This window comes from Mesoplodon mirus (assembly GCF_964341445.2).
Source record: "Mesoplodon mirus genome assembly, chromosome: X".
NCBI classification, from domain to species: domain Eukaryota; kingdom Metazoa; phylum Chordata; class Mammalia; order Artiodactyla; family Ziphiidae; genus Mesoplodon; species Mesoplodon mirus.
Window position 1 is genome coordinate 138,265,961 of NC_138981.1, and position 27,180 is coordinate 138,293,140.

The 27,180-nt window shown below is 49.3% G+C and overlaps 1 protein-coding gene and 1 pseudogene across 3 annotated transcripts in view; both read left to right on the top strand.

Annotated features, from left to right (window-relative positions):
* The window catches only part of ZNF185 (zinc finger protein 185 with LIM domain), a 59,061-nt gene that overhangs the window by 26,796 nt on the left and 5,085 nt on the right, over positions 1–27,180 (top strand). For both annotated transcript variants that reach the window (XM_082610643.1, XM_082610644.1), the window contains exons 14-22: positions 606–710; positions 1,653–1,739; positions 3,892–3,987; positions 4,718–4,807; positions 9,744–9,941; positions 12,117–12,227; positions 13,319–13,399; positions 15,421–15,492; positions 16,552–16,654. In XM_082610643.1, the coding sequence (XP_082466769.1) occupies positions 606–710; positions 1,653–1,739; positions 3,892–3,987; positions 4,718–4,807; positions 9,744–9,941; positions 12,117–12,227; positions 13,319–13,399; positions 15,421–15,492; positions 16,552–16,654 (943 nt within the window). The remainder of the gene's footprint in view (positions 1–605; positions 711–1,652; positions 1,740–3,891; positions 3,988–4,717; positions 4,808–9,743; positions 9,942–12,116; positions 12,228–13,318; positions 13,400–15,420; positions 15,493–16,551; positions 16,655–27,180) is intronic.
* On the top strand, positions 21,971–22,726 carry LOC309796584 (protein LTO1 homolog; annotated as a pseudogene). The gene is made up of 2 exons: positions 21,971–22,016; positions 22,158–22,726. The product of its transcript is annotated as a protein LTO1 homolog (transcript).

Below are 27,180 nucleotides of genomic sequence, written 5' to 3' on the forward strand. Positions count from 1 at the left end.
GGTGGCAGAGCATGCAGATGGAGAGGGAAAACCAACATTGAAGCCAGTGACACAGAATCATGATGGACGGATGGGGGAGAGAAGGCGGGAGTGGCCCACTGGGTCAGTGGTCCTGAATGGTGAGAATGATGGGAGTGTCTCTGTTGGGTTTGACACCATGAGGCTGCCTGATGACCTCAGAGAGAATAGAGGGAGGCTGAATCAGGGGTTAGGATCAGTCTTACACCATAGAAGATTATAGTCTGGAACTCTGAAGTCAGACTGCTTGGGTTCAAATCTCAGCTTTTCCCCTTGTTAGTTGTGGAACCCGGGGCAAGTCACTCCAGGCTCTCTGTGCCTCAGTTTGCTCATCTGGAAAGTGGGCATGGATAAGAACAGTGACCATGTTGTGGGGTTGATGTGGAGAGCTAATGCATTCAGAGTCATGAGAATGGGGCCTGACCCTCAGTCAACATTAGCTGTTGGTAGAGTTTGATAATTAGCCAATCCTGCAATATCAGGATTTGCGCTCTTTGGAGGAAGCTGGCATTTGGGGATGAGGTAACTGCGCCCACCTAAGTATGGTTGGCTGATGGGTAGTTAACTTATGTTTCTTTCCACCATAGGTCTTCCCCAGGCTCCAAAGACAACGAAGCCCCCAACCCCAGAGAGCCCAAGAGAGACTTGAGTGGTGAAAGGGCCTTCAAGGGCCTTGATGCAGACTCTGAAAGGTAACTCAGTGCAGGGACACGGAGCCCATGTGGTCCCCCCATCCAAGGTCAGTGGATGGAGCTGGGACCAGGACTGTCCCATTCTTCACTGTGTCCCCAGTGTTGGGGGCAGTGCAGGTCCTCAATGAATATCTGCTGAAAGAATGAATGAAGGAATGCATGAGGCCTGGAGAAGGGCAGGCCCCTGCCAAGATTCCTCAGGGAGCCAGCTGAAGAGGAGGACAAAACTCTAGGCCAGCAAGGCCGCCAAGCTGGAGGTTTCGGGAAGTCAGTGACCAAAGGATTCATGGACCCCAGCAGAGCATCTAACAGGGCCTTCCAGGGTGGCCTGTAGGCGAAGGGAGATGCGGAGCGGGTGCAGGGATAGGAGGCAGAATGATAGCAGGGGATGCTGAGTCCAGAGGGGCTGCTTGTGCCCCAGCCATCCCACAGCCATCCCACTGACCTGTCCTTCAAGCCAGACCAGCGGAGCCTGGGGACGGTGAGCAGTCGCTCACAGTTGGGCACTTCCTGAACAGGAAGTAATGGATAAGAGCCCACAGCCTTGTCTGCCTGCCATTGTCTTCTTAGTGCGCAGCCTTAGACCCTGTGGAGCCCCAGCACTGGAATGAGGGAAGGCGCTCCAGGATTGTTCGGGGAGCCTTGTCTCTGCCCTGGGCTCTGTGGTTTATTAGTGGACCCCGAGGCCTTGCCTCTTGTTTCATTGGTCATTGGCCCCCCATTGTGCCACCTTGCTCTGTTTCCTGGCTCCACTCTTGCTCCCAGCCCATCAAGTTTGGAAAAAAGGCAGAAATATTGCTGATATCAGCTTGGCTTCAGTTGGAGCAGTGCAGGCTGGCAGCTGAAGGCCTGGGCCTCTGGTCCTTGAGGCCCACTCTCAGGACATGAGTTACATTAAATGAAAACCCAATCAGTCAGCAAATGTTTCTCTTCCCATAACAGATCAAGTGATGGCAACGTGGGATCCGGAGCCATGGGCTCCACACCTGAAGGCTTGGCTGGAGCAGACATCAGCTCTGGGAGAGGAGGGTGAGCTACCTTGGGGAGGCCCGTGGCCCCAAGTTTTTTATTCTCTCCTGTTCCTGGTCAAGTCGCCACAGCTGCTTGGGCTGCTGGGGGCGGGGCACTGGTCATTTCCCATAGTCCCGTCTACTGCTTCTCGCATCTCCAGCACTCCCGCCGCCAGCACATCCTTTATCCCCGGACTTTCCACTTCTGAGATTTACCTCTGCTTCAATCTTGCTCTTTCTCCTACCCTCTTCCACTGTCTCTCAAGCTCCTCCCAAGTAGGCATGAGGGCGGGCCTGGGCAGGTAGGATGAACATGTGGGGAAGGAGGGAATGATAGATGAATCGCTGCCTTCCTGCTTCTTGGCTGAGCTGTGAGGGCAAGCTGGAAGGCGGTCCTTCATCCCTTCCAGAAGCCCCAAAGCCTCCTCCACCTTCCTCCTCTGGCCAGCTCTGCTCTCAAGTTCAGTGAGCGGAAAAGCAGTGGCCCCAGTGAGACAAAGTAGGAGACAAGCGTGTCTAGCTGGGCTCTGACTTCTTGGACCTGGGTAGAGTCAGGGGCCATTTTCTCAGGAGATATGGGGAGTGGCAAGGTCCCACTTGTCCTCAAGTGGTTCCAAACCGAACATGATTCATCCTTGGGGACAAAGGTTAGGTGTACAGATGTTGGCACAGGTAGTTCAGCTCCAAGCTGTGCTAAAGCCCTTATGGTTCAGAACAGATGGCCAGGGAGCAATGGTGAAGCCGGTGCCTACAGAGAGCCACCAAGGCACACTGCCAGCCCGCACCCCTGCCCTACAGCAGTCTGGCCAAGGAGAGAATCTCCACTCTCCCAACTGGCCCTCTCAGCTGCCCCTACTTGCCCAAGCCCACCGGGACCCCCTTGCCCTGACTAACTTTACTAGTTTGCAACTGATGCCTGGACCACCAAGGCCCGACTTCCAAATCAGTAGCACAAGCGAACACGGGAAGAGGATGACAGGCCCCAGCATCTGCCCACTGTGCCTCAGCCGGTGCCAGGAAACGCCACGGGGCCGGGGCCTCGGTTCTCTGAGCTCCTGCTAGTGGGGAGGACTGTACAAGAGCCCGACACCCTCAGCCTGCATCACAGTGCTGCCAGCACGGTCCTGCAGGTTGACTCCATTCTCTGCTCCAACATGACTGGGCTTGGTTCTTGACTGCTTCGTCTTCGAATATTCATCCAGAACATCCTTCTTGCTTATGCCCCCTCACAAAATGAAGTCTTTGCTTTCTGCATTCAGTTTCCTTAAAATAAAGCCAAAGCTCATATTAACTTGCAAAATTATCTGAATATCTTCTAGACTTTTATGACTTTTAACAGTCTTTTACATTGTCTCTTCTGTAGACAATGATTTTTAAGAGACTTGCTTTTATGGTCTTTGCAAAGAAAAGGTTGTTTGTCATGAAAAAAACACCCACTCTCCTTTTCCATTCATTTTTGTGAGTTTACTTAATAATTGAATTCAGTGATTATGGTTGCAAGTACAACTGGTGTAAGTGGGTGTGGAAACAAATATGAGGAACTCAGCATGCTATTCAAGCGGAGGGTGCAGGCTCGCACAGGTAACTGCTCAGCACGCTGTGAATCACAGAGAGATGTAGAACTCAGCCTATACCTGGGAAGGCTGCATAATACAGCACCCACTGAATCTGTATCAAGTTGATGGGCACAGACGGACTGCAAAGTGTTGCTACTTCTACAAATGGCCACAGGGCCCAGTAATAATCACAGGAGCACTTTAGCACATGTTGGGGCCCAGGCATTTTTCTAAGTACTCGGCATCTATTGACTCATTTACTCTTCCCAGAAAATGTATGAGGCAGACACAGTTGTCACCCCATTTCACTGATGATCCAACTGAGGTCCAAAGAGGTCAGTTGATGTGCCCAAGGTCACATAGCCAGAAGCTTAATAAAGCTGTGATTTGAATCAGAGTAATGTGCCCCCTCAGGGAGTGTGCACTTCACCACGAGGCCGTGCTGTCCTGGTGTCAGTCAGCTGTAGGATGTGAGTGAGGACTGTGCTCCAAGCATCCATTTGAGGAACTCCTTAGTGCCCATCACCTGTTGGGAACAGAAGCCACCCTCTCAGGGGGTGTAGACATAAAGACGCAAAGTCCTGAACCAAGACCGGGCTTGGCCTCCTTCCACAGGCTGTGCTCACCTGCTGTCTTTACCCCTCTCCTGGATGATCAGGAGGTGCCCAGTGCCAACTCGCAGCCTCATAAGCCTGGACCAGCAGCCACCAGGTAAGGGTGGGGCAACTGCCTAATGACCAATCCCATTGCCAGATGGCCTTAGGGTTCATCCTCACGTCCAGCACCCCAGGGTCCCCCTTGAACCTCTCAGCTCCATGCCATCTTCACATCAGGTGATCACTGCAGGACAGAGGAGGCTGGGAGGCGAACCCACCCACCAGGGGCAGTGGAGGAGTGGGTACAGGTGATAAGTCAGGGGACCCAGACAACTCAGCACCTACCCATAGGGACCCAAGCTGAGGTGGCAGAGAAGAGGGCATTGAGAAGTGTAGCTTGGGAAGAGACCCTGCTAGGAGAAGTCAGTGGGAAGAATTCCAGGGACAGCCAGCCGGCAGTAGAGGGCTCAGCCCCAGGGAGCATGTGGAGGTGGCTGGGAAGGTGCAAAGGTGCAATGGGAAGAGGTTGTGCATTCCCAGGCTGCAGGCTTCTGCCCTATTTCATCTACCAATCCACCAGTGGGAAGTGGCCATTTTGCTGTGGGTGTGTGCAACATTTAGTAAGGAACGATCATTCTAGATTCCCACAGAGCCCCGGGAAGTGTAGGTCATGCAAGGATGCTGGAACCCCAAACTAGGAGGACACTTCCCCAGGAATTCCAAGCTGGTCACGGCCAGACATAGGTCCTCCTTTCCTGTGAGAATGCAGCTGGGAAGAGGAAGACCTGGGCCCCAAGTCTCCTTTGGTCTGAGGCTTCAGAAGGTCTGTGTGCTTCCTCCTTCAGCTCTGGTTCCACTTCTGCCTCTGCTGTCCTGGCTGACAGGAAGAGCAACAGCCCAGCATACCTGGAGGACATGGAGACGGACCCAAAGGGGTAAGGCATCAGCCAACAGTGCTGAGCTCGTGCGGTGGAGAGAGGCGGCTCAAGTGTACATTAGCCTTTGGCTGGGAAGGTGAGGCCAGTGAGGCCCGTGAGCTGGCCCAAGGGACGTGGCGAGGGCTGAAGCCCCAGCTGGAAACCTCTGGCCTCTGCCAGGAAGTCCTCCATAGTCAGGAAGTCAACCACTCTTTCAGTCAGCCACCACTTGGAAGGCACCTGCTCTGTGCTGGAGACTGGAGTACACAGACAAATCGGACAGGGCTAATGGGGGACAAAACCTGGTCCAGACTGGAACAGGGGAAGGGGGCCCCAGGACAGCCTCATGGGAGAGGTGGCTTTTGAGCTGAATCTTGAAAGGTGAATAGGAGTTCTCCAAGCAAAGGGTACAGGATGTATAAAGGACTCCAAATAACCTGGTGTTTACTGGGCACTGTAAGTAGCTAAGCGTGGAACATGAGGTTTGTCAAGGTAAGCAGGGGCTGATTGGCCTTTTGTATCAGATATCATTAATAATCACAACAGCTACTTCACTTTGGGGCACCTAATGTGCGCACAGCCCTGTACTCAGTGTCTCATACGGGCCTCCCCACAATCATGTGAGCTTTGTGCCTAACTATAATGAATAACAAAGGACTGGAAGTCAGGTCTCTGTGACTCCTGGGAAGAACAGTGCTTTGAAAGAAATAGCCGGGGTGCTAAGATAGAGAGTAATGGTGGTGAGGAGGGTACTACTTAGATGAGTGGAGGAACCAACAACTCTAGGAAGAGCAAGGAGTAAAGAGCTGCAGATAGGGAAACACAGACTTAAAACCCTGCTTTGGGAACACACTTAGCAGGTTCCAAAGCATAAAGTAGATTACCCGGCGAGGGGGACCATAGATGGAACCGTGCCCTGGTTAAGCCATGAGAGGGAGATTGGATGCTCTTTCAAGTTTTAAGCCAGAGAGGAACACGGTCTGATTTAGGTGTTTAAAAAGTGAGTGAATTTTTGCCATTTCACACATTACAGCTACTTTTTTACATTTGTCACCCCTACATAAACCGTGATGCTGGGGGTGGGGTGGGTAACGGATCTCTAAGGTATGAGGCCCTATTATGTGACTTTTTTGTTTCAAATTGCCCTGACGATTAACAGAGTGAAAACAAAAACTGACACCTATAGTGCGCTCTGCCAGGTGCTTTACACTTGCCAGCAACCCTGTGAAATGGATACGGTGGGGAAACTGAGGCATAGAAGGGTTAACTGACTTGTCAAGGGATTCCAAATGGCAGAGCTGAGTCGCAACTGAAGAGGCTCTAAGAAAAACCCCAGGAAAAACTTTGAAAAGCTAGTTTATGAACTCTGTTCTTTGGAGCCTATTCTCAAGACCCAGAACCAGTAACTTTCAGATGGTTAATGTGTACAGCATGCCATCTGCACAATCGCATGTAATATTCCCCAAACCTGGGGAAGGATCTGGCTTCTTATTATGCAGTTTGACAGTGGAGGAAACGGAGGGCTCCTATGAAGAGCAAAGCTAGGAATAGAGCTCAGATCTGGCTAACTGTAGAGCCCAGGCTTAGAACTAATTTTCTCTGATTAAAAGTTCGCAAAATCAAAACAAACTTTCTTGATCAGTGTTTCACAACTCTGGCTGCACTTGATAATCACCTGAGAAGTGGTTTTGTTGTGTTTTTTTAAAGTATCCTGTGACCCACGCGGAGAGATTTAGATTCAATTGTTCTAGGGTAGTGGTTCTGAAACAGGGGCATCTCCCCCACCTCCAACCCCCCAAGAGTCACTTGGCAATGTCTGAAGACACTGTTGATTGCCACAACTGGGAAGAAGGTACTACTGGCAGATAGTGGGTGGAGACCAGGGATGCTGCCCAGCGTCCTACAGTGCAGAGGACAGCTCCCACCAGTTATCGAGTCCAAAATGTCAGTAATGGTGAGGCTGACAAACTCTGTCCTAGAGCTGTCACGATGTCATGGGAGGCCAGGAGATTCTGCAATGGGAAGAAAAAAAGGGGGACAGAGTCCCTACCTGCTCTGCAGGGAACTGCGCAGCCGGCACAGAACGTGTGCGCTTGCGCACGAGCGCCGGCACGAACATGTACGTCTGCGCACGCGCGCCGGGACACAACGTTTGCGCCTGCGCACGCGCGCCAGCACGCAATGTGAGCGCCTGCCCACGCGCGCCGGCACGCACTGTACGCCTGCGCACGCGCGCCGGCACAGAACGTGTGCGCCTGTGCGTGCGTCCCCGACTCGCGCATGCCTGCACGCTTTTGGGTCGAGACCAGCTTGAGATCGTCCTGTGTGCGCCTGCGCATGCGTGCCCCGGGAGGGTGCGCGTTTGCGTTCGGCGAGTGTGCGCCTGCGCTCGCCGCCATTTCCTGCAGCCGTGAGCTTGGTCCGGTGTGCGTCGGGAAACGGGACCGTCCACACAGCAAAATGGCTACCGTGGGCGTGAGAGGCCTCGGCGGCGCTTCTCCCGCGGTCGTGCCCGCGCCTGCCACTAGATGGCGCGCGAGGATCACAATTGGGCTGGGCCGCCCATCTCGGGCACCCTGGGCTTTCCCTGCCCTTCCCCCGAAGGCCTGGAGGACACGGGTGCTTCCACCAGCCTTGGGGCTGAAGCAGCCCCCCACCCCACCATGTGTGCATCCTCGCCGCAGTGCCGGCGGAGGCGGGAGAGAGGAAGGGAGCTGGGTGCCCGCAAGCAGCCAAAGGGGCTGTTTGGCGGGGTGCCCTGGTGTCGGTGGTCTCTGGGCGCTGGCCTTCAGAGCTGGCCGCGGCCAGGAGCTGTGGACACGCGGGGAGGGCGGCTCGACCCTCCAACCACGAGGGACCTCGGGCGGAGATGCCTGCTCTGGGCGCTGGGGCTCCGTGGGGAAGGGGCCTCTTTCCTAAGAGGTGGGGGAAGGAGGGGGATGGGGTGGGCAGGGACTTCCTGCAGAGCAGTGGAGCTGTCCAAAACTGAGGAACTCTACCCTACTCTAACTTGGTTTGCTTCATCACAGTACAGGTACAGGAAGAGGTGGTATAGGTATAGTATAGTGAGCACGGACTTCTGTGCCTGGGCTCAAACCTAAGCTCTGTCAGTTACTTGTTATGTGGTTTTGGGTATCGTACTCATCTATGTGCTTCAGTTTCCTTACTTGTAGAATAGTGGCCGTAATAGATCCTACCACGCAGGGTTGTTGTGAGGGTTAAATGTGTTTGCATGTAGGACATTTCCTGGCACAAAGTACTACATAAATGTTGGATTCTCTTTTTATAAGAAGTTACAGCCAAATAAACCAGTCCCAGAGGACTATCTCTTTCCACCAGACTATTTAAGGACACTCAGAAAGCTGGCCTCTGGTCCCCTTTACCAGCCGTATTGGCCTGACTTTACTTAATAAGATAGATTAGCTCACCTTCTCACTAAATTTGTATTATTAGACTTTACATCTAAAGCGTATGCTGTTTTCCTCTGTGTTGCAAGTCTGGGCTTTTCAGGTTTATGTTCTCTCTGCATTAGGAACAGGTGAACTTTAACCACATTTGTTCACAGCGGACAACTGCCGTCAACCTTTGGGGGAGTGTCATGGAGGTAGCACAAGAGTCGAAGGGGCTGTTTTCTTCCACGTAGAGGGTGTGATTGTGTCCAATTGTCAGTAGCTGTATTAGGCTTCTGGATCTTTGATCTGGTTACAGCCAGAAGTATTACCTTCCCTATCTCTAAACACTTGACTTCCAGGCGATTCATTAGGGGCCTGGAAGACCTCTGGGTTGTTACATTGCTCAGCAAGACTTCCTGTGACTGTTTTACTGTGATTTCCTTTTTATGGGTTAGGTGGGTTATACCGCCTGTAATTGTAGTAACTCTGCTCTGAGGCCTAGGGTGAAGGAGCCTTAGTCATCCACTTGTCCATGTGTCGCAGTGGACATCCAAATTGCTCTTTCCTGAGAATCTTGGCTTCCTTCACAGACTTGGTGAGGGTAACTTGTATTACTGTAATTCTGTAGGGGATATGGGTTGGTACAGGACTCCGATTAAGTCCATGGTAAAGCTAGCTCAGGGCTTCCAGAGTTGGGAAACAAACTCTTTAGGCCTTCTTGGTTTGCCTTTAGCTCAAGCCTGTATGTCACAGGCAGAGGTGGGGTGGGTGTGTCAGGGCATTCTGCTGGCTAAGGGGCTGGCATTGTCTGAGGAGAGCATACTCTCCAAAAGGTATGATGAGCTCCACTTCCCTTGTTATTCCAGCTTGAAGGCAGCGAGCCTGCCTGCCTACTATGGGATTAACTTCCATGAGTAGAGTCCCAGGGCTGGAGGTAGCTGGTGGTTTGATCTTCTTGTCCTAAGGTAGCCCCACCAGCCATTGGAGGCAGGCTGCTGATATGAGGAGGGTTGAGTTCGGGACAGGCCAGGATCAAGGTGATGGTGAACTAGCCTCATGTTTTCAATAATCTCACTCAGTCTTGGCCCCGGCCAGTGGGCATATGGCATCTTTGGTGCTTGAGGCCAGCAGGCAGTAGCACCATCCCACGGGACGTGGAGGAGGCAGCAGCACTGAGAACAAGGCCCTCCAAAGCACCTCAGGATGGGGATGGGGGTGGCAAGGGATGTGCAAGGGTAGCTGTGATGTGAGGCCAGCAAGGAAGGAAGATCTCCCAAAGAGCTTGATGCCAAGGACAGCAGGGAAGGCACTCCCTCCTTGCTGGACTGAGGGGGTGACAAAAGCATCTGGGCTCAGGCTTCATGTAATACACGTGAGGACGGCCGTTGTTGGTGGGAGGGGAGCAGCGGCGCTGGGGTCCTCCTGAGGAAGACACGAGCTCTTCCCGAGGTGGGGGCCATGCCGGGCTCCTGTCTGCCCCACCTCCTGGGAGAGGAGCCTGCTATGGCCACGGGTGGGGATATCAGTGTGTAGTTGGTAACCAAGGGCTTATTCTTCCTCAGCAGCTTGGCTGATCTTGAGGAGGAGAATGTGGTCACCAAGGTGGAAGACACCTGGCAAGGGAGGCCTGGAGCCCAGCAAGATGACCGGGGAGACCCAGCTGCACCCACCCAGAAGCCGGCAGACCCCAGCAACCCCGAGCAGCAGAGCAGCCCCAGAAATCCTGAGCAGCACCTGGAAGTGGACAGCCAGGCCAGCAGGTAAGGGCCACTCTGTGCTAGACTTCTGCCTGCCTGAACCTGACTTTTGTCAGGGCCCATAGCCCAGAACAAACCCTAACACGCTAGGCGTGCCAGCTACCTTCTGCACGTGTGATGGGCTAGGAGCCCATGGGAGGCTGACAAGCAATGAGTATCTCAGGGGTAGATCTCTGTGGGCTTGAGTTTGGAACCACAGCACCAAACCTGATAGAGAGAAGGTGCCCAGAGAACCGTGCTGTCTGGCAGCCACATGGAGTGTGAAGACCTGGCTTGGCAGAAGGATACGGGGTGCCTTGCCATTCATGGGGCTGGAAGATTTCTAAGCTGTGCCTTGTGTGGCACCATTTCAGTGTTCTCTTAGCTCTCCAGAGATCTTTGCCCAAAGTGGTCATGAGTTTGGGAATAATCCAGAGACGATATGCAAGTACTTCATATGAACCAGTTGTAGGTAGCGGCCATACACACACTGAACAAGATGGCTGGGCCCCCAAGCACACCCTCAGGAAGCACACAAATACCACAGCAGTAACACCACGGTAGGAACCATTAGCATTTGCTGCATGCTGAGAATGTGCAGGCATCCTTCTCATGCTTTATGTGTCCTCACTCATTTAGTTCTCACACCAACCCTATGAGAGAGGTGCTATTATTATATCTCTTCTATAGTTGAGAGGCTGAGGCGGAGGGACGTTGAGTAGCTGGCCAATAGTCACCCAGCCAGGCAGTGGCCTAACAGGGATTAGAACCCCGGCAGTCAGCCCAGAGCCTGTATTGCTAATCACTGCTATATCCACTGCCTCTCCATTTTTTTTTTTTTTTTTTTTTTTTTTTTGCGGTACGCGGGCCTCTCACTGCTGTGGCCTCTCCCGTTGTGGAGCACAGGCTCCGGACGCGCAGACTCAGTGGCCATGGCTCACAGGCCCAGCCGCTCCGCGGCACGTGGGATCCTCCCAGACCAGGGCACGGACCCGCGTCCCCCGCATCGGCAGGCGGACTCTCAACCACTGCGCCACCAGGGAAGCCCACCCGCTGCCTCTTCTCCTTGTGCTTCAGGTCCCCTTGCCCCCTCAGCTCTCTGTCCCCTCGACTGTCATGCTGTGTGTGGATCAGAGGATGCCAGACACTGGCTAGCTGTTCAGTCACAAGTGGATGCTGTTTCCTTCCTCTCGTACTCGGTCCTCTTCTGACTGTCTGGTTCTGTACTTTATCCCCCGTCTGTCTCTCCACGTTCCCACTGGGCCTCCCCTCCCAGCCAGTCCACCTCCTTCAGTCTGCATGGTGCATTTCTGTGTCCTAGAGTGACCTAGGCCTAGGCACAGGGTGACGGGGCACATTGAGGCAGGGCACCTCATCCAGCCTGCGGTGACAGGGCAGGTACTCCGGGAATGGCTTCCCAGAGGAGAAAGTGGTGTCATGTGCAAAGGTACGAGAGAGATCAGGTACACGTGACGTTGTCTGGACAGATGAGGCTGGGAGCTGGGCAGGTGCTATCATGATTGTTCTCTACCCTCCCCACTCTCAAACTAGTTGAAGTCCTGGGCACTGGATTCCAGGCCAGGGGCTGTGTGCTACGCCAAGGGGTGGAGATTCAGAAAAACCATTATACCTGTCAGTCTCCTGCTGCTTCTTATGGTAGGTGACTTCCAGAATGAGGTCCATCCACCTCTCTTCCTTGGTGACAGCTAAATTCATTTGTCCCTCTCTCCCTCAGCCATGTGCTCTACAGAAACTTCACTAGAGGATGGGGGCGGGAAGCTCATTCCAGGAAGGGGCAGCCCCACCCATTGAGGAGGTGAGCGGGGCTGTGTCTGTCAAGTCCTTGCTAGCCCCATAGCTCTGCTGTAACCAAGTGAGTCATAGGCCAAGGCCCTTGGCTGCAGGGGTAGTTCTGGGCACACACTGGAAGGTTGGGGTCTTGCCACCAACTTACAATGTAACCTGGGTCACATAGCCTGGGTTTTCTCATCTATAAAATGAGTACTTTTACCCATTGATCTTAGGAGCCTCAAGGAACAAACAGCTCAGTGATTTTCAAGGGTTGTTTAAAAAACGTCAGCGTTCTTTTCAACTCTTTGAAGTGGCAGTCTCGGCGTTAGCCCCTGACAACCCTGCTGGGCTCTGGACGACACCAGCTCTCAGTGGTGACACACTCGCTTCTCCCTCCACTTCTTTCAGGATGGGGAACCCCTCAAGCTGTATGGTCACTGTTACTGTCACTGCCACCTCTGAGCAGCCTCAGGTTTATGTGCCAGCCTCCCCAAGTGAATTGGAGTCTAACTCAACCAGGTAAGAAGGGACAATCTCGGAGATGTTCTGTGGGCTATTTCCTCCCTGGAGCTAAAGGACTCGGCTTTTGTCCCACGTTACTTCCTGATATTAGCTCTAGGACCTACTCCAATTCTCAGCATCCCATTGGTCAAGGGACCACAGAGTGTAGCCCAAGTGTTCCCCTGATATAAACTCCTGTGTGTGGGCCTGAACAGAGTCTCCCAATGAGAAGCTGAGGTGGCACTTCCTAGGGCTCTGCCATCCTTCGGACCTTGCTAACGTTTCTTGGGGAACATGCTTGCGAAGTCAAAAGAAATCCCTTTGAGGCCAGGGCCTATGTCTGTCTCTCTCACGTTACCTGTTGTGAGAAGAGGCGCATAACCACTGCCTCACCTGAGTTCCTGTCCTCACCTGCCATCTTAGAGTGCAGGAAGGGAGCCATTACAAGGAGGCTGAGTGAACTGTGTGTGTGTGTGTGTGTGTGTGTGTGTAGGAGAGATCAGAGGAGCGTCTACTGCCATCAAGCCAACAGGCTGGAGTGCAGAGCATATAAATGGGGCCAAATTTGGTGTCATGGTGAGCCCATCGTGAGGTAGACCTTGTTCCCAAAGTTGCCAGGGGCTTGTCCCGGGTGAGGCAACTTCCTGAGCTCACCCTGGAGCTCCAAGAGTGGGAAGGGAGAGGTTAGATTGCTGATGGAGATTTGACAGTGTAAGATGAGGCTTAGAGGTGATCTCAGTCCCAGGCAGAACGGAAACAAAATGTGGTCAGAGAGGAGAATGGAAAGTCCACTGGACTGAAGTCTCGGGAGGGTAGTGTCCCACCACTGGCTGTGGGGAGCGTCTTCCTAGCACTCAAATCCACACGCCACGGGCTGTACTCCTGGGCTTTGATTTCAGCCCGAGTCCACAGCGGGCTCAGCAGTCTAGCAGCTCCTGTTTCCTGCTTTTGTTGCCTGCCGGGGGACTAGAGCACCAGCACCTCTGCCCCCAGGCATTCCCATGAGCTCCTGCACCTCCTTCCTGTCCTGGACCCCTGCTTTGGGTCAGGCCCAGTCCCCTGGAATCTTCCAGTATACCTTTTTCTGTTCTGCTGTGTTTTTTCTACAGCAAAGGGATTCTCTTTATGAAGGAGTACGTGAATGCTGGTGAGGTATCTTCCGGGGAGCCACTGTCTTCATTCTACAGCAGGTGAGAAGTCCCAGATCTTTCTATGTCCCGGCCTTCTCCTGCCAGGCCCTGTGTTGTCCTCATTCCTGCATCCCCAGTACCTCATTAAGTACTTCATCCAGAGTACCTTCTGTGTAATCATGTATTGAATAGGTAGATGAGTTAATTGCTCACGGACATGATTTATGCATTTCCAGGTGTTCTACCTAACCCGGTGCCTTTGCGCTCCCCTTTTGTCATTAAGTCATCCTACACTCCACTTCCAGCACCATCCGTTTCTGTCTGTATTTGTTTCTTGGTAGACTACAAGCTTTCTTTTGTGAAATCCTGAGAGCATCACTCTTGATAGAGCCTGTGAGGCCCTTAAGAACCATCTGGTTAATTCCATCCTGTTCCAGAACTCAGGGCTCCTCTCTTCAGCTCCCATGCTCCTTCCAGCATGCCAGGTTGCCTCATCTGAACACACATTTCACTCATCATCTCTTTGTCTGCTTGCTTCCGGATGCCATATTGAAGGGTACCTCCATGCCACCTCAGCTAAAAACTAACCCACACTGAGACAGTGTATTCCTGGGATTTTTTTTTATGACACATCCATCACCCCACTGCTAGGGTGAGGATTTTAGTAACAGAGAGGTGCATCCTGGCCTTCTTTCAGGATTGGTGCTCTGGGGACTCCAGACCAGCTTTCACTGCTGCTGTGGAATGATGATCATGGGTGTAGGGGTCAAGTTCAAGTGCCTGCTCAACCCCCATTTGTTGGGTCATTTTGGAGAAGATGCTCAACCTTTATGAGCCTCAGTTTCTTCACTTGTAACTCCTTAGAGTGATTTTTCCTAGTAGCTTTATTGAGATATAATTAATATGTCATAAAATTCGCTCTTTAAAGTGTACAGTCCAGTGGTTTTTGGTACATTTACAACGTTGTGCAATCATCACCACCATCCAATTCCAGGACATTTTTATCACACAAAAAGGGAACCCCAGACCCATTGGCAGTGCCCCCAGCACCACAAGCCACAGCCCCTGGCCACCACTATTTTCTGTCTCTATAGCTTTTTTCAGGGAGGTGGTTTTTTTGTTTTTGTTTGTTTGTTTGGGGGGTTTTTTTTGATATGCCACGCAGCGTGTGGGATCTTAGTTCCCTAGCCAAGGATTGAACCTGTGCCCCGTGCAGCGGAAGCTCGGAGTCTTAACCACTGGACCGCCAGGGAAGGCCCCTCCTTGTGGTGCCATCTAGCGTTTGCCTCTATGAACTCTGTCCATCTCCTGGTTTTTCTTCTTCCAGTCCCACCAGTATTTTGTTTAATGGGGCACTTAGAGTTGTGTAGTCCAGTGTGTTTTCGCCTTTTGCTTTACCTTCCAGGAGGCTTAGAGGTAAGCTTAAATCTCAAAAGAAATCAGAAGCTGGGCTGAAATTCTGGCTCACCCCTTTCTCCAAGCATGACCTTAGGCAGGTCACTTAACCTCAGGAGGTCATCACACACCTCCTGTTAGCATGACAGCTTCACTAAACCATATCCCAGAGCTTGTAGCTATTTGCCCTTCCCTGGAAATAGTTTTTTTGATCATTATTTTTTATTATAAAAAGTCATATTATTGAAAAATGAAGATGCGAAAAGGAAAAAAAAATTTAAAAATCACCCCTAATTCCACTGTGTAACCCAGCACAGTATTATGTTGGAATGTTTCCTTGTTTTTTTTGTTCCCATTCTTAGTTGATTCCTGCTGTGAGTGGGCCCCTGGCGATTGTCACATTATAACCGAGGCGCATATGTGGAGCGAAAAGCCATGGTCCTTTCCCCCTGGTCCATGAAACTGACAGTTCTCCAGAACCCTAGCCACCCCCTTCTCATCTTCCTCACCACAGCAGGTCTTCTTTGCCCCCAGTGTAAGAGCTCTTCTCTGAAAGAATTATGCCTCATTGGCACCAAGTTCATTTGACATAACAGATGCTGGCTGGTCATGCAGAGTCATGTGTTAATCAGAAAAGCATTCTCCACTCATTACTGCTCTCCTCTCTCCCATCACACTCCCTTCAGCGTCAGCAGCACTGAGGACTCAGGCAACATGGAGAAGGAACTCCCACGTGACACTACTCCATACTCTGAGAGGTAAGTCTGCTGTGTTACCAGGGAGCTCACAGGTCTCCAGAGGAGAAGCAGGTGAGGGAGATTTACACGCTGAAAGTCCATTTGCTATTGTCTGACGCTTTGCTACTTCTGGTCCATTTCCAGATGGGATGTGTCACACCACAGCATAGGGCACTGCCTCCCTCATTGGGGTGTCACACTTGTGGCAATGAAAGCCTTTGAATCCAGCTAAGACCAAAGGGCAAAAGCAGTGAGTTAGTGGCAGAGCTAGGGCTAAACCCCAGGGCCCTGAGTACTCCCAGGTAAGGGGTGTTTCCACTTTGCCATCTGCCTAACTGTGAGCTGGGACTGGTGGTGGTAAAATAAGAGGGAGGAACGGGGCTGTGACGAGGGTAACACTGTCAAGAGACTGAGCCCTGGACCAGCAGCAAGGCAGGCAGGGACTTTTGACAGGTTCTGTCTGAGGAGGAAAACCAGGGGGTGACTTGAGGAACAAAGACAGGGATCCTGGAACTGGGGAGATACTCAATCTACAAGTCGGTATCTAGGACTTCAGTATGAGTTCCCAGCAGGCTCTACAGCCACATTGACTTTGTGGTAGTCCTTGGACCCATGCTGCCTCTGTGATACTCCAGGTAGGACTCAGTGCTCCCAGGCGTGAAGAAAAGGGCCATCAAGACAAGGGGCCAGGCAGGGCATACAGAGACGTGTCTCCTATAGGAGAAGACGTATGTTTTCCTATTCCAGGTGGGAACAGCCCCCCATGCAGATATGCTAGGCAGAGGGACAGAGACAAGCAAGCTGCCTGGAATAAGAATCAGATCGCAGTGGCCAGACGTACAATAGAGAGTAGGGTGAAGATACAGGACTGGTTTCTGGAAACAATGTGAGGGTCTACAGTGGGCTGCGGTCCAGTCTGGCCCAAGGCTATATGGCCAGTTCACACTACAGAAAAAGATGGCAGGCTGGGAATCCTGGCAGCAGCCTAAGCCTGGCTGCGTCAAACCACAGGATCTGGCTGCATCACATCAATAGTCTGCGTACCAGCCTGACCGTGGATTCTTGTTTTTCATTTCCCAGAACAAGTGGAGGGGTCTGTACTTACTGCAACCAGGAGATCGGAGACTGTCCAAAGATTACCTTAGAACACCTTGGCCTTTGCTGCCATGACTATTGCTTTAAGGTAAGGAAGACAGGTGGTGCTGCTGAGAACATCATCCAGAGCTCGGGAGCCTTTATGGGTTCTGAGAGTGTGGAGAAGGCTTTATCTCTGTATGAATGTGCTCCATCTCAAAGGCTTTGCACAACTGGGAGCTGAATGGGCTCCCAAGTTGAAAGGAGTGCTATGTGCTTAATACTGTGAGAGAAACAAAAGCAGTCTTCTGGGGAAAGACTTACCAGCAGACAGCCAACAAGTGCAAAGGCCCTGGGGCAGCAGCATGGAGTATTTTCAGGACACAGAGAGACTTTGGGTTTTATTGTAAATGCAGTTGGAACCTACTGGACGGTTTGGGTGGTGGAGAGACAGGGTCTGACTCATGCTTTTCAAAGGATCCCTCTGACTGCTAGGTGAAGGAGCGACTGTAGAGGGGCACGAATGGGAAAAGGGAGATCAGTTAGGAAACTGCTGCAGTAGATCAAGCTAGAGAAAGCAGTCACTTGATTAGGGAGTTGGCAGGGGACATGTCAAGATGGTGCCTGGATCGGGGATACTGTTTGAAAATAGAGCTGGCAGGTTGTGGCTATCAGAAAATGAGAGGAGTCAAAGGAGATTGCAAAGTTTGGGGCCCAAGCCATTAGCTGAAGGGATGGTGGCACCTTTTAACGAGAAGGGAAGGACTAGAGGGGAGCAGGTTTGAGCAGAGGGAAGGCGGAGATGAGTGAAATTGAAGATGCCTCAGTGAGAACTACGTGAGGAGCTCACATGGTTGTTGGGATATGTGAGTTTGTGTTCTAGGGTAAGGCTGGAGCTGGGAGTCCACAGGGCATACTTTTTCCCTGAGCCGTCCCTGACCTGATGAAATCACCTAAGGTGTGAGTGGGTGGAGAGGGGGGCTGATGCTGAGCCTTGTGGCTTTCTAGCATTTAGAGGTTGGGAAGAGGAGGGGGTCCACAGAGGAGGGTGAGAAGTAACACACAGTGCGATGCCCCAAGTGACACAGTTTCTCCAAAGACTGCATTGGTCACCCTGTCAGTGGTTGCTGAGAGATCAAATGGGACGAAGCCTGAGAATTGACCTTGAATTTTGCAGCATGGTAGTCATCTGTGACCTCAGTTGGAGCAGTTTTGCTGGAGTGACGGGGATAGAAGGTTGACTGGAGTGGGCTCATGTGGAAATGGACAGAGTGAGCCTGGAAGACTCTCCTTATGGGTTGGCTTTGTAAGGGAGCAGTGCAAGCAGACAGTGGGGCAGAGGTGCCAGGCATGGGTTGATGCTGATGGGAGCGATACAGTAGTGAGCAGACACTGATGATGCAGGAGAAAGAGACGTTGATGGTGATCATGATGTACATCTGTAGGAGAGAAAGATGGGTACCAGTTGACACATGGCAGGAATAGGAAAGGCCAAATCTCTGGGTCACATACAGAGAAGTTCCCAAGTTGGCTTGTGGAAGAATGAAGAACTTCAGTACTTGCTTCTGTTTTCTCAGTCGATTAGAAAACATGATCATCTATGAGTGAGGGTGGGCAAGGGGTGTTGGACACTTGAGAAGAAAGGGGAGTCTATGAAATATTGTCTCAGAGACAGGGAGGGTGGATGGGCTGTGCAGAGCCCGCTTGAAGGGAGGGCTCATTCATTCCTATGGAGACCGATCAGCATGTACTGTGTTGTTCCCTAGCCAGGCTCAGCAACAAGGGTGAAGCAGGGGCAGTTGCATTTACTGGGGTGGAGACTATGCCAGGTGAGTTGGCAGGGATTGGTCTGTGTGCAATGGAACAGTAACAGTGAGGCGGTGAACTGGTCCAGTAATGGAGGTTCCAGCGGTGGCAGAGATCAGCCAAATAAGCTGGAAGACATGGAAGTCAAGCAGTGGGCTGTATGACTTATTGGTTGTAACGAGGTCTAGAGCAGCAGTTCTTACTCTGGAGTGTGCATCTCACACTTGACCATTCCCTGAAGGGCTTCTTAAGACAAAGAGGGCTGGGCCCCAGCCCAGTATCTAACTCAGTACGTCTGGGTGGGACCTGAGAATTGGCCTCTCGAACAAGTTTCCAGGCAATGCTGAGGCTGCTTGTCCACATAGAGTCTGGCCAGAGCAGTGGCCGAGGTAGAGAGGGGCCCAGAACACTGGAGGAAAGGAACAAAAGGCCACGTGGTAGGAAGCTCTTCCATCTGCATGGATCCAGAATTGACTCAGGAGTGCTGCAGGGAGAGACTGTGACATGTCATTTGGCAAAGAACATTCTGTTTCCCTGATTCCTGGACTTACATGAAAACTTATTAGAAACTGTTATGAACAATTACATACCAATAAATTGGACAACCTAGAAGAGGTGGATAAATCCTTAGAAACACACAACCTAGCAAGACAGAACCAAGAAGAAATTGGAAGCTTAAACAGATGAATAATAAGAAGATTGACTCAGTAACCAAACACCTCTCAACAAAGGAAAACTCAAGGCTGGGTCTTCACGGGCAAGTCTACCAAACATTTAAAGAAAAATTAATACCAATCCTTTTTATACTCTTCCAGAAATGGAAGAAAGAATACTTCCAAGCTCATTTTATGAAGTTAGCATTATCCTGACAGCAAAGCCAGGCAAAAAATTAGAAATAGAGCTACCAGATGATCCAGCAATCCCACTTTTGTGTATATACACAAAGGAATTGAAATCAGGATCTCAAAGAGGTGTCTGTATTCTCTGTTCATTGCAGCATGGTTAATGATAGCCAAAACATGGAAGCAACCTAATTGTGCATTGCCTGATGAATGGGTGAAGAAAATGCGGTATATAGGGACTTCCCTGGTGGCGCAGTGGTTAAGAATCTGACTGCCAATGCAGGGGACATGGGTTCGAGCCCTGGTCCGGGAAGGTCCCACATGCCACGGAACCACTAAGCCCGTGCGCCACAACTACTGAGCCTGTGCCCTAGAGCCCACGAGCCACAATTACTGAGCCCACGTGCCACAGCTACTGAAGCCCACGCACCTAGAGCCCATGCTCTGCAACAAGAGAGGCCACCACAATGAGAAGCCCGCGCACTGCAACAAACAGCAGCCCCCGCCTGCCACAACTAGAGAAAGCCCACGCGCAGCAACGAAGACCCAACGCAGCCAAAAATACATTAAAAAAGGAAATGTGGTATATACACAAAATGGGATATTATTCTGCCTTTAAAGAAAGAAGGAAATCCTGCCATTTGCAACAACATGGATGAACGTGGAGGACATTTTGCTAAGTGAAGTAAGCCAGACACAGAAGGACAAATACTACCTAGTACCACTTATGTGAGGAATCTAAAACAGCCAAACCCATAGAAGAGAGTAGAAGGGTGGTTGCCAGGGGCTGGGGAGGGGGGAAATGGGGAGGTGATGGTCAAAGGGTACAATGTGTCAGGTACCCAAGATAAGTAAGTTCTAGAGATCTAGAATATTTTGTCAACTTCTGGTTATGTACTTTAATTACAGGGCACCCCTGTTAAACAGAGAGCAAAATTACGGGAGTCTCAGACCTAAGCAACTCTGGGCACATTTGGTCTCACAGAACCACGTGTTGGGTGAAGGGTGCAGTTGGAGTGGGTTGGAGTCCCAGGAAGGCTTTGTGAGGGAGGTGGGTCCAGAGTCAGAGGTGAAGAGGTGTCCAAGGGTATTTTCCAGGTAGCTAAACAGGTCTCCATCGTGCGTGCAGAGGGAATAGGGATGAAGAGGCAGGCAGGAGGCTGGCAGGCCTGGGAGGAGGAGGCATAGAGTGGCAGGATTTTAAACTTGCCTGATTGGAGCTCACACAGGGCTGGGGAACTTGGAATTGTGGCAAAATAGGCCTGGTATTCTTGGGGAATTCTTGGAATGTGGGCAGGGTGCCTGAGAGCCACCCTTGGGGTCCATGAGCACAGAGGTGAAGAGGATATTATTTTCGTAAGATCACACAGCTGCTCAGAACCGAGGGTGGAAATCCCGGTTCCGACATCAGAGCCAGTGTTGTCTTAGCTACACCCTGCAGCCTCCCAGGAAATGCCATTCCATTGCTCAAGTTCATTTGTATAAACTAATCTGTCACTATGCTTAATTGTAGGTTTATCTTACCTTTGTTAGATTGACATAACATTTTAAAATACTAGTTTGTAGGGGACTTCCCTGGTGGTCCAGTGGGTAAGACTCCGCACTCCCAACACAGGGGGCCCAGGTTCAATCCCTGGTCAGGGAACTAGATCCCTCATACACGCCTCAGCTAAGAGTCTGCATGCCACAACTAAGAGTCCGCATGCCGCAACTAAAGATCCCGCATGCCACAGCAAAGATCCCACATGCCACATCTAAGACCCGGTGCAGCCAAAATAAATAAATAAATGAACATTAAAATAAATAAATACTAAAATAAATAAATAAAATGGAATACTAGTTTGTATTGTTATATTTAGGAAGAAAGAGAAGACACTTATGGCCACAGCATCACAACAACCTTTTAGGGTTCCTGTTCTCCGCAGTGTGAGGCATGTTGCAAGCCCAGATTGTTGATTTTTTTCCTGTGTTCCCAGAGGTGACCCCCTAAATGGATCAGCACCATTAGCTGGCTAAGTTGAGGTTCAAGTCCTGGTCTACAGTAACTAGAATCACAGAGGGCTGATAAATTTACAGTGAAAAAATGGCCAGGAGGATAGCCTCATCCACCAGAGGGCAGACAGCAGAAGCAAGAAAAGCTACAGTACTGCAGCCTGTGGGACAGAAACCACATTCACAGAAAGATAGACAAGATGAAAAGGCAGAGGTCTATGTACCAGATGAAGGAACAAGATAAAACCCCAGAAAAACAACTAAAGGAAGTAGAGATAGGCAACCTTCCAGAAAAAGAATTCAGAATAATGATAGGGAAGATGATCCAGGACCTCGAAAAAAGAATGGAGGTAAAGATCGAGAAGATGCAAGAAATGTTCAACAAAGACCTAGCAGAGTTAAAGAACAAACAAACAGAGATGAACATTACAGTAACTGAAATGAAAACTACACTAGAAGGAATCAATAGCAGAATAACTGAGGCAGAATGGATAAGTGATCTGGAAGACAGAATGGTGGAATTCACTGCTGAGGAAGAAAATAAAGAAAAAAGAATGAAAAGAAATGAAGACAGCCTAAGAGACCTCTGGAACAACATTAAACGCAACAACATTCACATTATAGGGGTCCCAGAAGGAAAAGAGAGAAAGGACACGAGAAAATATTTGAAGAGATTATAGTCAAAAACTTCCTGGCGTCCGTGCCCAAGGCTCTTGGTTCTGCGGCCGTAGCACATGGCGCTGGAGCTTGAGATGGTGGGGGTGGGGGGCGGGCTGGCTGCCACCATGGCCGGGAGTCAGGACACGTTCGACGCCATCGTGATGGCGGATGAGAGGTTATGATGGTGCCAATTACACTGCTGGGCCTTCAAAGTCAGAGCCTTTATTCTACTGCAGGCGCCACAGTCACAGTACATTTTGTGATCATCTGATGGTATTTCTCCTTGCTAGTCTCCTGAGATGTGATGGAAAGCCCGGTTTCATGGGGAAGGTTATTAGGAAGGCTATGAAGAAGGAAGTAGTTTGGGTATGATTGAAGGAAGACAGTATGGCACATTACATGGAGCTAAAATTGGATCTGAGATCGGGTGCTACCAAGGTTTTGCTTTTGCGTGGAGATGTCTCCTGCACGGCTGGGCCACTGAGAAAGACAGCAAAGAGATGAAGGTCTTAGAATCATTGATTGGAATGATTTAGAAATTCCCTTCTGATGACCCTACTTATGGTAAACTTCATGAAGACTTAGACAGAATTAGAGGGAAATTTAAGCAGCTTTGTTCATTACTAAACATCCAGCCCGACTTTAAAATTAGTGCAGAAGGTTCTGGACTTTCATCTTGAGGATGACAGACGCACAAAGACGAAACATCAGGGAACAGATGTTTGTATGTTAAGTGTTTAAAAATGTGATTAAACACAAAACAATGATGGGGGATTCATTGTTTTGCAGGGAGGGTTCCAGCTTGGCCGCTGAAAGGGCTTCCTTCCTCTGAGGTCTGCCGGGTGGCCTCGGTGCCCCCCCACGGGGCCCCTCCACATAGGCCCGTCCTTTGTTGGGCCCTGTCTGCTCTGCAGCATGAACACGGCCCTGGCAGAGCCCTCACCGGGCTGCTCTTCTCTGGTCCAGGGTCCAGGCCCCTGGCTCACGGCTTCTCGTCATCTGGCAGGCCTGGCTGGATCTAGACTCGGGTTGGCTCTGGATATGATAAACCTCCCCTTTACCCACTGGGCTTTGGTCAGCGCTCAGAGGGACGGTTTTTTTAAAAAAATGAGAGCCACAGGGTTGGCACGAATCAGGTTAATGGGAAGGAGTGATGGGTACTGTGACATTTATTGACCCTTGAGATGTGCCAGTGCTGTGACCTGCTCCTCATGTTTTATTTAGTCCCTTCAGGAGCCCATGAGGTAGGCGTTATTCCCATTTTATAGACGAGGAAACTGAGGCCCAAGAGACTGCCTGGTCCAAGGGCAGTGGGGGCAGAGCTGGGACTCCAGCCCTGTCTCCTGGTGCCCGCTCTGGAATGCATGGTCACACCCACAGTCTCGGGGTCCCTGCCCGCAGGTCCCAGCTATGCCCCGTGGAGCCCTGGGGCATCTCATGTCGCCATGGACGTGGGCGTCTGGCTGAGAGGAGCAGAGGCCAGCCCTGTCCCCAGGAAGCCGGGACGAGCTCTTCCTGTGTCCCTGGGTGGGTGGGGCTCTGCAGCATCAAAAATGGTCAAGGGGAGGAGACTTTAAGGCCACCGTTCTATGTGCAGAAACTTTGCAGCCTTACTGCATGCAGCCTTCCTTCTAGTGTGAGTTCTTCTGTCTCCTGCCCGGACTTAAAAGGCATCATCTGTACACGGTGCATGGCCTCAGGTGCGCCTTTGTCACAGACACCAGCAACGCTTATCTCTGGCTGGTAGGATGGAGGGGCTTTTGTTGTTGTTTTCCTGGGTGGATTTTTGTGCTTCCTAAGCTATCTGTTTGGATAATGTATTATCTTTATAATTGAAAAAAATAAAGAGTATATTTTAAAGCAGAAAAAAAACCCAAAAACTTCCCTAACACGGGAAAGGAAATAGCCACCCAAGTCCAGGAAGTGCAGAGAGTCCCATACAGGATAAACCCAATGAGAAACACGACGAGACACACAGTAATCAAATTGGCAAAAATTAAAGACAAAGAAAAATTATTGAAAGCAGCAAGGGAAAAATGACAAATAACATACAAGGGAACTCCCATAAGGTTAACAGCTGATTTCTCAGCAGAAACTCTACAAGCCAGAAGGGAGTGGCATGATATACTTAAAGTGATGAAAGGGAAGAACCTACAACCAAGATTACTCTACCTGGCAAGGATCTCATTCAGATTCGATGGAGAAGTCAAAAGCTTTACAGACAAGCAAAAGCTAAGAGAATTCAGCACCACCAAACCAGCTCTACAACAAATGCTAAAGGAACTTCTCTAAGTGGGAAATGCAAGAGAAGAAAAGGACCAACAAAAACAAACCCAAAACAATTAAGAAAATGGTAATAGGAACATACATATCGATAATTACCTTAAACGTGAATGGATTAAATGCTCCAGCCAAAAGACACAGGCTTGCTGAATGGATACAAAAACAAGACCCAGATATATGCTGTCTACAAGAGACCCACTTCAGACCTAGGGACACATTCAGACTGAAAGTGAGGGGATGGAAAAAGATATTCTATGCAAATGGAAATCAAAAGAAAGCTGGAGTAGCAATACTCATATCAGATAAAATAGACTTTTAAATACAGAATGTTACAAGAGACAAGGAAGGACACGACATAATGATCAAGGGATCAATCCAAGAAGAAGATATAACAATTATAGATATATATGCACCCAACATAGCACCTCCGTACATAAGGCAACCGCTAACAGCTCTAAAAGAGGAAATCAACAGTAACACCATAATAGTGGAGGACTTTAACACCTCACTTACACCAGTGGACAGATCATCCAAACAGAAAATTAATAAGGAAACACAAGCTTTAAATGACACAATAGACCAGATAGATTTAATTCATATTTATAGGACATTCCATCCAAAAACCGCAGATTACACTTTCTTCTCAAGTGCGCATGGAACATTCTCCAGGATAGATCACATGTTGGGTCACAAATCAAGCCTCAGTAAATTCAAGAAGATTGAAATCATATCAAGCATGTTTTCTGACCACAATGCTATGAGATTAGAAATCAATTACAGGGGAAACAATGTAAAAAGCACAAACACATGGAGGCTAAACAATATGTTACTAGATAACCAAGAGATCCCTGAAGAAATCAAAGAGGAAATCAAAAAATACCTACAGACAAATGACAATGAAAACACGATGATCCAAAACCTATGGGATGCAGCAAAAGCAGTTCTAAGAGGGAAGTTTATAGCTCTACAAGCCTACCTCAAGAAACAAGAAAAATCTCAAATAAACAATCTAACGTTACACCTAAAGGAACTAGAGAAAGGAGAACAAACAAAACCCAAAGTTAGCAGAAAGAGAGAAATCATAAAGATCAGAGCAGAAATAAATGTAATAGAAACAAAGAAAACAATAGCAAAGATTGATAAAAGTAAAAGCTGGTTCTTTGAGAAGACAAACAAAATTGTTAAACCATTAGCCAGACTCATCAAGAAAAAGAGGGAGAGGACTCAAATCAATAAAATTAGAAATGAAAAAGGAGTAGTTACAACGGACACCGCAGAAATACAAAGCATCCTAAGAGACTACTACAGGCAACTCTATGCCAATAAAATGGACAACCTAGAAGAAATGGACAAATTCTTAGGAAGGTATAACCTTCCAAGGCTGAACCAGGAAGAAATAGAAAATATGAACAGACCACTCACAAGTAATGAAACTCTGATTAAAAATCTTCCAACAAACAAAAGCCCGGGACCAGATGGCTTCACAGGCGAATTCTATCAAACGTTTAGAGAAGAGCTAACACCTATCCTTCTCAAACTCTTCCAAAATATAGCAGAGGGAGGAACACTCCCCAACTCATTCTACGAGGCCACCATCACCCTGATACCAAAACCTGATAAAGATATCACAAAGAAAGAAAACTACAGGCCAATATCACTGATGAACATAGATGCAAAAATCCTCAACAGAATACTAGCCAACCGAATCCAACAACACATTAAAAGGATCATACACCTTGATCAAGTGGGGTTTATTCCAGGAATGCAAGTATTCTTCAATATACGCAAAGCAATCAACGTGATACACCATATTAACAAATTGAAGGAGAAAAACCATACGATCATCTCAATGGATGCAGAGAAAGCTTTCAACAAATTTCAACACCCATTTATGATTTAAAAACCCTGCAGAAAGTAGGCATAGAGGGAACTTTCCTCAACATAATAAAGGCCATATATGACAAACCCACGGCCAACATCATCCTCAATGGTGAAAAACTGGAAGCATTTCCACTAAGATAAGGAACAAGACAAGGTTGCCCACTCTCACCACTCTTATTCAACATACTTTTGGAAGTTTTAGCCACAGCAGTCAGAGAAGAAAAAGAAATAAAAGGAATCCAAATCAGAAAAGAAGAAGGGAAGCTGTCACTGTTTGCAGATGACATGATAATATACATAGAGAATCCGAAAGATGCTACCAGAAAACTACTAGAGCTAATCAAAAATTTGGTAAAGTAGCAGGATACAAAAGTAATGCACAGAAATCTCTTGCATTCCTATACACTAATGATGAAAAATCTGAAAGAGAAATTAAGGAAACACTCCCACTTACCAGTGCAACAAAAAGAATAAAATACCTAGGAATAAACCTACCTAAGGAGACAAAAGACCTGTATGCAGAAAACTATAGGATATTGATGAAAGAAATTAAAGGTGATACAAACAGATGGAGACATATACCATGTTCTTGGATTGGAAGAATCAACGCTGTGAAAATGACTATACTGCCCAAAGCAGTCTATAGATTCAATGCAGTCCCTATCAAATTACCAGTGGCATTTTTTACAGAACTAGAACAAAAAATCTTAAAATTTGTATGGAGACACAAAAGACCCTGAATAGCCAAAGCAGTCTTGAGGGAAAAAAACAGAGCTGGAGGAATCAGACTCCCCGACTTCAGACTATACTACAAAGCTACAGTAATCAAGACAATATGGTACTGGCACAAAAACAGAAATACAGATCAATGGAACAGGATAGAAAGCCCAGAGATAAACCCACGCACCTATGGTCAACTAATCTATGACAAAGGAGGCAAGGATATACAATGGAGAAAAGACAGTCTCTTCAGTAAGTGGTGCTGGGAAAACTGGACAGCTACATGTAAAAAATGAAATTAGAACACTCCCTAACACCATACACAAAAATAGACTCAAAATGGATTAGAGACCTAAATGTAAGACCGGACACTATAAAACTCTTAGAGGAAAACATAGGAAGAACATTCTTTGACATAAATCACAGCAAGATCTTTTTTGAGCCACCTCCT